General features: G+C 42.4%; 1 protein-coding gene across 1 annotated transcript in view; it reads right to left on the bottom strand.

Annotated features, from left to right (window-relative positions):
• The window catches only part of si:dkey-28b4.8 (sarcoplasmic/endoplasmic reticulum calcium ATPase 2), a 30,447-nt gene that overhangs the window by 1,463 nt on the left and 18,719 nt on the right, over window positions 1–10,265 (bottom strand). The window contains exons 15-24 of the mRNA XM_068727783.1: window positions 9,351–9,572; window positions 9,040–9,151; window positions 7,025–7,257; window positions 6,706–6,926; window positions 6,395–6,597; window positions 6,167–6,252; window positions 4,742–4,875; window positions 4,431–4,548; window positions 4,207–4,341; window positions 1–3,550 (exon numbers count right to left, since the gene is read on the bottom strand). The exon at window positions 1–3,550 is cut by the window's left edge and continues 1,463 nt beyond it. Coding sequence (XP_068583884.1) covers window positions 3,368–3,550; window positions 4,207–4,341; window positions 4,431–4,548; window positions 4,742–4,875; window positions 6,167–6,252; window positions 6,395–6,597; window positions 6,706–6,926; window positions 7,025–7,257; window positions 9,040–9,151; window positions 9,351–9,572 — 1,647 coding nt within the window. The 3' untranslated portion in view covers window positions 1–3,367. The remainder of the gene's footprint in view (window positions 3,551–4,206; window positions 4,342–4,430; window positions 4,549–4,741; window positions 4,876–6,166; window positions 6,253–6,394; window positions 6,598–6,705; window positions 6,927–7,024; window positions 7,258–9,039; window positions 9,152–9,350; window positions 9,573–10,265) is intronic.

The following is a 10,265-nucleotide window of genomic DNA, read 5'->3' as shown; positions in this document are numbered from 1 at the left end:
CAGAGTAAACGTGAATATAGATAACAGAATCAACGAGTGTGAAGGCTTTAAGTCAGCTCAGGGTGTCAAGTTACATTTAAGACTTTCTCTGCTTTTCAGTGTCAGTAACAATCAACAGAAAGACAAAGAAGGATACTGAACTGTAGATCTATCAGAATGACTGGCCTTTAAATGCTATGAGGAACTGCACTCACACTTGTGGACATGTCAACCCTTTTACAACCTGTAGACACCCAGCTGTACATGTACACCCACTTTAAGGCGAGACTCTACAGGCAAGAACATTGTTTTCATGCACACTCAATTTTGAGAATTTGGTCTAGTTTTCTTCTATAATGTCTTCTTCTGGTGAAAAGTAAACATCCAAAATACACATTTTGGTGTGTATTTTGCTACGTTGTCTATTTGCATCAAAATTTTCCTAAATTCACCAAAAGTGACCATTTTTGGTCACTTTTGGCAGTCCTCATTTGCATATTTAAACATCTACTTTGAGAGAACTTGTAATACAAAACATTATTGTCTAAATGTAATTAATCAGCTGGTGAAGTTTCATGGTGATATCTATTAGTTAATTCACCTGCAGTGTCTTCAAAATGTCTGTAATTTAACTAAACATCTCTTTAAAGGACGTTTTCTCTAAATTAGTTGTTTCTCAGACTCTGATCCAGAAATCTCAACTTCAGTAGCTCTTACATACACCAAGCTTTACACTTTCATTCCTCTCTATACTCTGAAGGTTTCTACAGAGGGGTTTGTTCGCATATCATTCAGAGCCTCATTTCAATATTTAAAAAATTCTATAACTAAAAACATGGTGAAATTAGATTGTATTTATGGCTATTGACAGTATCTTCAGATTTATGTAAAAACCTTTGACTCTTTTTTGTCAACAAAACGAAACAAGCGTTGTGAACCTGGCTTTATCCAGTGTTCAGATTTATGTTCTGGAAATATATGTAAATCAGCAATTATGTAATAAGATTATGCCTCACTCGCATTTCAGAAAACCTTAAATACAAAAAGTAACTGTCTTAATGTGAGTAATCAACAGGGGAAGATTCATGGTGATATTTATTAGTTAAATGTTTTACTCTATTCACCTGTAGTGTCTCCTCTTACACCCACATTCTGTAGGAAAATGATGTGTTCCTGCAGAATCCAACAGTCACAGTTTGGACTCTGGCTAAAACGTGTTATAAATGTGTGACGTGCGCTGACATGCATCCGGTCTGCTAACAGTCTTCCCTCTCAGGTAAATGCTTCTTTTAGTCTCATGTACAGTATCTACAAGGAAGGTCCAACAATAATGTGGCTGGATATCTTTGCATCGCAGCATAAAGACTGTTGCAGTGGCCGGTTGGGGGATTCTATTGTACATCTAGTCGTCTGGCCTGATCACCTGTTACTAACAACAAATTATTACTGGTGAATTACAGTGTGGACGTAAAGCTGGAGAGAGTGAGTGTGTGTGTGTGTGTGTGTGTGTGTGTGTGTGTGTGTTTGATTTGAGACCAATCAGCACTGCTCTCCTTCTTCTATCTGATGCACTCATTTTTCAAGCAGACATCTAAAAGGTGCAACATGTAGCATTCAACCAGCAATACATCATCAACATGCTGCTAGAATGACTCTTTAAACATCTACAGTAGAACTGGAAACCTGTCTGTGCTACACAAATGATTCTTCAGACTATCTGATCGCTGTTTATTTTGAAGTTGTGTGTTGTTGCACCAGCTCCACCAAACTTCAATGTTAGCCTTGTTATACCAGAAGTGCACATCTGTGCATCACTACATCAAAAGGGGTTGCACCAAGTAGTTGTTACTGTGTATGGACAGACTCTTGACTGTGGGCCAGAAACAGAAACATATTGGGAGTCACAGGTCCAAAAGGAGTTAATACGTAGTAAAACCTGTGTGTCTACACCAGAAAACCACCTGTGTCATAGGAAATTAACTTTCTATCAAAATAATTTCTAAACTTCTAAACTACACTTTGACACGCTTGACATGACAGTAGCTTACTGGTGTGCACACATATTACTATAAGTTGTTTCTGTATCTGCTGCTCTCCAATTTGATTTAAATGAATTCAATAGTTTTAAACACAGTGCATGGCTTTAGTGTCCACTGAAAATATTATGATGCAAATCTAAGACGTAAATCTGTATATCTAATATTAAGAATTAACATAAAGAACAGTCAGAAATAGTCAAATATTGGTTCGGCCGGTTTGGCCACAACAGACTTTAGTCCACCACAATGAGGGCATATATTTGCAGTTTTCTTAAATGCAGGAAAACAAGCTAAAAATAGACTCCTTCCCATTGCCAGTAGGCAAGTTGCTTTTCTGTTTTTTCTGGTGAGTCAAGTTCAATGTCATGAACGCAAATTATAAAGCAGCATAGAGACCAGTGACAATGTTGCTTTTTATATCTGTTACTTATTCAGTCTCTCTTCAAACATGTTTTTTTATTCATTTGGAATTCATGTTCGAGTGCTGCTTGAACAGAATTGGCAGAATTTGTGGCTGAGAAGACAAAGACGAAAAGGAGGGTAAATTAGCGAGCGTGTCAGCTCAGTGTCATGTTTCCATCACTGCCGATTGGAACTGGAGCCGACATTTGTCCTGGGACTGAAGGCCGATTGTAACCTTTCCTACTGAGGACAAAAGACAGATGTTGGTCTTTTGTCCAGTGGGAAAGAGGCTATAGACATTTCTTAACTTGTATTGGTGTATTCTGATTTAGTGAAGGGACAAGTTGGAAGCTAGCTAGTCAAAATGTACAAAGGTTTTATAAATAGCTGGTGCAACCATAGAAATAGATGCAACCTGTGACAAGCCAGTGCTGCTGGGAACCGTTAATGATTACATTGAGTGTCCCTAACACAAAAATGGGTTATAGCATGCTAACATGCTAATGTTTATCATGTAAACCTTAGTATTTTAGAATCCAAAGGTTAGCATTAAAGTACAGCTGAAGCGATCTCATGTCAGAGACATTTTTCACTCTTGGCCCAGATGTTGGACAGACAAACTGGGCCTAGGCCTTCCTAACTCATTGCAGTACAGTTTAAGTGAGCTATGGGATTCAGATGAAATGCTACACATAGCACCTTTTAGCATTGAGGAGGAGGTGGTCTTTCCTTCTTGATGTTATCTGATTGTCTGTTGGCTTAATATTTCACTCTTCATCTCTTACATTCTTGTATCCCAGCAGAGTATTTATCATCTCTGCTTGTTTCTTTCTCCTCTCACCTCACCTCACCCATACACACCCAATCCTCTGCATCCTATTCCAACAGTCCTTCTTTAGATGGTCCCTTTCTTCTCTCCCCCCACAGTCCGCCCGTCCTCTCGTTCTTCACTCCCAGAAAATGTTGGTGATGTCAGAGTCCAGGCTGAAGATCCAGATCACTAGCGGAGCAGAGATCAGAACGAACGACCAGGACACGCCCTTCAGTGACTGGCGCAGCCTCCTCATCATGGCCCCGGCCAATCCCGTGCTAGCCCCCATCCTCCGCAGCTCCTCTTCCTCTTCCAGAGTCTTTTGAGAGATGGATTGGAACAAAGGAAAGGGTTAGGCACAGACCACTTTGAGATACTAATACCACGGTTGCACATTAAAGGGTAACTTTGGTATTGTTCACGTGGACATATTATGTTTTGTTTTTGTGTCTCAGTGACTGATGACGACAACAGTTCTTGAAACTGTTCCAGTATTGAGCAACAGTGCTGCAGTCACCGGGCTGCAAAGGCAGTTACATACTATCAATTTAACATTACGTCCACTAAACGTTCTTGTCTTTGCCACTGACTGTCAGCTTATTACAAGGGTCAACATTATAAAAAAGACCATACAAAGGAGGAGACAGGAAGTCTCGTTCTGAAATCTCGTGAGAGGTAACTTGTTGCCGGAAGATGTCAGTGAGAGCTGGAGAGAGGAGTGCCGGTGTTTGAGGATGTGTTTGAGTACAGAAAGCGTTGTCAGCGGCAACGACAAGCACCTTTAGTAAATGTAGCATTACATTGTCGCTGCGCAATTGCCCTCAAAGTTACAACTCTCTCACTCGATACTGGACCAGTTACACAAACTCTTGTCGTCATCAGTCAGTTAGAAACAAAAACATGAAAAATTGGGTCCAGGTTAAATACTACCGAAGTTCCCCTTTAACTGAAGCACTGTCAGGTATGTCTTCTGACCTGGATCTGGCTTCCTGGCTCAATGTAGTTGCGGGCCAGGAACTTCAGAGCCTCGTCCATCAAGATGACAGGAAGTGACATCTTCAACACCACCACCCATTGAGGCCACGAGAGAGGGCGTATCTGGAAAACCACCTGCAGACGGAGAGAATGGAGGATTTTTCAGCCCTGGGTCGATAAGAAGTGTCAGCGAACAGATGTATGCCTCGTGCATGCACACTTACCGGCAGTGGGTCGACATATAGAATGAGAAAGTGTAGAGCCATGGACAGACAGATGGCCCCCACCAGCCAGGGGTTTGACCAGGGAGGCATTTTCAGCAGGGACTGGTTCTCTGACAGACTGGGCAGCACAGGAACAGAAGAAGGACATTATTTTTGCTCTGTGACTTCTAATCTGAATTAGAATGAAGATCTACGGCCTTCAAACACCAAACCAGAGCATACAGGGGGAATATATCACAATGACACAGGGTTGTTTCATAACATGACAGGACATGAGCTTTAGTGTGTGGGTGTGTTTGGTTTATTCTTACCTGTTCAAGGCGTTGCACATCTCTATGGTAACCAGGACAGACAGGGCCATAGTCATTGGATAAGGAGACTCAAAGACTGAACACTGCACACCAGCAAACTCTACATGGCCTTCCCTGCACTGAAGGTAGTGGGACTGTGGAGGAAACAAACGTGGAAATTACATTCTTCCTACTTACCTGGCATCCTTTTGTTCAGTGATTATCCTGCAGGTGCACATCTCCTAAACAGAGTCTGACCGATACATGGCCAATATGATCGGATCTATCACAATCAGCAGAGTAACAAGAAATTACAAAATCATGTTTGAGGTGATTCTCCATCAGAGAGCAATGATTTGTACATTTCTTTAATGCTCAGCACTTATCTTGGTCACACTCTTCAAACCACATTTCAGCATTGGCCTCCCCCAACTGTTGTGTACCTTTTAAAGGAATAATTCAAACCCAAAATGACCATTTTTACATCAATAACTCACCCCTTTTACATTGAATTCTTGAAGAAAACGTAGCTTTTCTCTCATGCCTCCACGGTAAATGAAGAATAAAATATTTCTTTAAGCCCGAATTTGTTGGCCTCTTGACATATTATAATCTTGTTAAGTTGATTTGGTGAATATGTTAGAAAAACAATGATGTATTAACACATCTGGCCTCCTGATGAATGTCAGTCCAGTATTCATTCTCCTTTTAGCTCTGTTATGGTCTCCACCAACAACTGAGAGAAATGTCTCTGGCTCTTTAGCTGCTAAATGCTGCACTATGTTCACCAGCTGGTCTGTAACTGTGTGTGGTGCTGAGCAGGCAGTTATCAGAGCTGCCTGCTGGAAACATCCCTGATCAGAGTGGTGACAGCCAAACAAAGAACTGAAAGACACTAACACACTCCATAGAGCTGAGGGCAGACTTTTACGTTTTATACTCTTATATGAATTTATTCTGTTTTTTAAAATCATTTTACTTTACTAATATTCTCCTCGTGCCTGACTACTCAGGTATTGAAGCGACACAGGAGTTGAAAATATTATACACAGAGCAGCTGAAACTCGGGTCATACAGCTCCATTAGGTCTGTAGTTTTTTCCATTAACCTATTCTAAATAAGCGGTTGTCAATATTATCAATAACAAGTATAAGCTGTTTTTAATTGTTTATATCTTCTTTTTTTATCTTTATTATCTTCAGTTGATAGTTGGAGATCATGGAGCTACACTCATTTTGACTGTGTAATGTCAAAATTACATTATGAAGTAAATGTAATTTACTTCAAAATGAAGTTTTTAATACTATTTTTGATTAACATAAAATAACATGTTTATGGTCAGAAGAAGGTTTCAACTGCTCACCCTTTTTGTGTTATCACCACAGTGGACCCATTCAACTACACTATGTCTGAAAGAAGTGATGGGGAGATACTGTGTGTGTTTACCAGTTGATAGAAGGAAAGCTTTGGTCCGTCGTGGGCTGCCATGAACCACCAGGCAGCAGCTCCGACAGTCGCAGCACCCACATAACCTGCACAGAAGGGTGGTAAGTAGCTATTTAGTTTGTAACCTGCAGGTAAGATGCTGTGATGATGAACACGCAATCTGCAGATAGATTTTTGTGTACATGGTGGTGATTGATGAGGCCATTCTGTTCCAGGCTCACGACTCACATCCGACGATGAGGTAGCGGCAGAACAACCAGCTGGAGATCAGAGGCTCTTTGGGGGAGCGTGGGGGGCGGGACATGATGTCCAGATCTGGAGGGTTGAAGCCCAGAGCCGTTGCTGGGAAACCGTCGGTGACGAGGTTGACCCATAGCAGCTGGACTGGGATCAGTGCTTCAGGCATGCCCAGTGCGGCTGTCAGGAAAATACTGAGGAGGAGGAAAGGACAGATGGATGAGAAGGTAACAGTGAGAGGCCCAGATGATCCATAAACTGAATGTTGGTACACCACGTTTTCTACATCCACTTAAACTAACCAGACCACCTCTCCTATGTTGGATGAGATCAGGTATCTGATGAACTGTTTCATGTTGTTGTAAATGGCCCTGCCCTCCTCCACTGCAGCCACGATGGTTGAGAAGTTGTCATCAGCCAGAATCATCTCAGAGGCTGACTTAGCCACCGCTGTGCCGCTGCCCATAGCGATGCCGATCTCCGCCTTCTTCAATGCAGGCGCATCGTTCACCCCGTCACCTGTCTGAGTCATGAGAGAGGGAGGGGAGGATGAAGGAGAGCTGTTATATTGGTTAACAACGCGTCTATGATTCTACTTCAGGTACGAGAAGGTGCTCTCACCATGGCAGTGATGTCATTGAGGCTCTGCAGGTACTCCACAATACGACTCTTATGTGCCGGTTCCACCCGGGCGAAGCACCTTGCCGTCCTGCAGGCCTGACGCTGCAGGTGTGGCGGCAGCTCGTCAAACTCCCGCCCCGTCAGGCCCCCGATAACGCCCTCCTGCTCCTCTTCCTGCTCCGTGATGATGCCCACCCTCCGACAGATAGACAGGGCTGTCCCTTTGTTGTCACCTGGAGAGAAAAACGGAAAGTTACGAAGTGTTCGATTGACGCTCGTGAGGTGTGATTTCTGACAAAGTTTACAAACCAAGTTCTCTGAGTTCACAAAAGGTTAAAGACATCACATTTCAGTCTTGCAGTCTCGTAAATATAGTTTTGTGTATACCCAATGAAAACAGGAGGTTGGATGAGAGGTAATAGATCATTCTTAAAACTGTAAATGCTCCCCTGAAAGCTTACCCCAGAAGAAACAAAGTTTTGAGTGTCTCTAAAACAGATAAATAACCATCAGCATTTCTAATGCTGCAATGAATGATAAGATAAAAGAAACACATCAAATCTACAATGTCCTGTCATCAGTCATTTTAAATGCATGTGCTCTGCCCCGGTTAGTGCTGCTGACTTGATCTTTTGTCTATAATGTGCATAACATGATTGATCGGTATGGTGAGGGTGTTTATTGTGTTCAATAACTCATAGCGCCACCTACTGGCAAAAGGAAATGTCATATTTTATACTTTTATTTACTCCTCCTAGCCAGTTCACCAGATCAGTCTGAAATTTTGTAAAGATAGCCTTAATACGTTGATGATGCATCATCATGAATATTGGGAGTTTTCGTTGAACGCCGTTGCCATGGCAATGCATCATTCGCCATGAAAAAGTAGGCTGATGGATCAGTGGCTTGCGATGATCAAAAACTCATGGAACTTTATACATGTGTTCTAGGTAATGGGAGGACATATTTTATATGGGTGTTTGGCTTGGCCGTTTTAAATTGCCTCCATAGCGCCCCCTACAATATTTCAAAAGAGCAGCCCCTGCGCTACGTTTGAGGTACCTGTATGAAACTTGGTAGGATTATGTATCTCAGAGAGACTTACAAATATGTCTCTTAGGACCATGCTCTAAAATGTACCAGAAGTCGGCCATTTTGATTTTTGTGTCATTTTTCAATAGATTTAGGCTCATTTCTAGTCGCTGTACTTTAACAAACTCCTCCTAGGGACTTTGACGGATCCACTTCAAATTTGGTCAGTACAGTCTCAAGACCTTTGTGATTAAAAGTTATCAAAAGCTTTACGTTTGACGGAATGGCTTAGCCGTAGCGGGCGGCTACTTTGCGTGATTCCCCATCAAAGAAGCTGATGTAACTCATCCGGACTTGTTCCAAACAGTCCCAAACTTCACATGGTTGATAACACTCATGGCCTGAGGATGTCCACAAGCTAATTTTCACTAATACTCACAGCGCCACCTGCTGGCCAAAGTAATTCTGCGTTTTTTGACAACCGGCATCCGATTTACATGACTTTTACACAATGTCGTCTACAGTTGTTATAGAGCAACATAATACATGTTTGTGCATGTTCTGTAGCACCACACAGCAGATACAGGATGCTTTGGACTATTTGCATTGCATCATTTCCTGCATCACGCGGTCCAATCAGAAACAAAGCATCGGACTCCTAAGCGCGTTGTCCGACTGTCGCAGACAATCTCGGCTGCATACGTTGGAGTCCCGTCGGCACCCCCGACGTGCGGGAGGAGGCGAGGGCCCGTTCATCACTGCTTGCAGCTTTAATTAAAATTTAGATTTTTTTAAATTCATGACACAATTTTAATACTTTTATCTATTACTATGGTTTGATTGACTTACGGAACATTTTTGCGTAGATTGTAGAGATTTTAGGGATACGAAGCACTTGAAGATACTCCAAGAAATGACATCACAAAAGGTAAAAAGCTGTGTTTTTGCAGACATAACGTGTACATCTAGATGTGTGGTGATACCTGTGATCATGATGACTCTTATGCCAGCCTGCCGACACATTCGGACGGCGCTAAGCACCTCTTTCCTGGGGGGGTCCAACATGCCCACACAGCCCACAAAGGTCAGGTCGGACTAGGCAGAGAAGACATGGAGGGAAGGCGTGGGGTAAAACAGTTCACTCATTTAGTTAGAGCCACTGGTGAAGACAAGAGGACAGTCTCTTGCTCCCATTCAACAGACAAATAAAGATTCTGTATCTTAACTTAATTATTTTAAAAGTGATATGGATACAGTGTTTAGTTTTTGAAGAACATTTCATCATCATCATCACCTCATAGTCACCAAAGACAGCTGAGTTCTCCAGGTTGAGGGAGTGGATGTCAGGGGGCGTGTCCCTGGTTGCCATGGCGAGGCAACGCAGCATGTCTCGGCCCGATCCCCATTCCCTCACATTGGACAGGATCTGCTCTCGAACTGCTGGGCTCAAAGGCACACGAGAAGAACCGCTGACCCGGACATAATTACAGCGCTCCAACACGCTCTCTGGAGCACCCTGAGAGAGACGGGGGAGGAAGAAGACATTTCTCTTTACTCCCCTAAATAGGCTGGAACAATACATCCTGAACACCAGCTTGGTGTTAAAACAAACACGGCCTTTTGGAATTTTAATTGAATACCCCTGGTATAGATGTTAACATCTAATATAATGCAAATAATAACATTATCGTCAGAAGACAGAATATTATTATTTCTTCCTGTCTGGCAATGCCCTTAAAGAGGCTAAATACTTTGTGCATTACATAATCGATGATGTATCGATGATAACATAACATAAACAGACAGTGTTGAAAGTCGCACGCACAATGTTGGCACATAAAGACCTCTCTTTTTAGAGACACACTTTGGCTTATAATGACGAGGCTGCTGCTTAAAGCTCAAGCGAGCCGAATGTTAGTCAATGTTGAACAGGTGAACAACTAAAACTATGACTAAATATGTTTGTTGACCACTTTTGGCCGCATATGTTTTGCTACGTTTACACTGAGCGTCCACACTAGTTTTCGAGTACCGAAAACAGAGGAGTTTGGAAATGCTCCCAAAGACGGATACGTTTGAAAACTCCGGGTTGCGTATTCGTGTGGACGGACGAAAGTGGATAATTTTCAGAAACGATGACGTCGACACCCGCGTTCGCTACTTGATTGGTTATTAGCAGTCATGACGTGTTCTTCCCTGATTTGTCACA

The sequence above is a fragment of the Cebidichthys violaceus genome, unplaced genomic scaffold, assembly GCF_023349555.1.
Source record: "Cebidichthys violaceus isolate CVI_PGR_0920_01 unplaced genomic scaffold, fCebVio1.0.p SCAF_4, whole genome shotgun sequence".
Taxonomy (NCBI): domain Eukaryota; kingdom Metazoa; phylum Chordata; class Actinopteri; order Perciformes; family Stichaeidae; genus Cebidichthys; species Cebidichthys violaceus.
The sequence above is the reverse complement of the archived record's forward strand: the minus strand, read 5'-3'. Positions and strand labels throughout refer to the sequence as shown.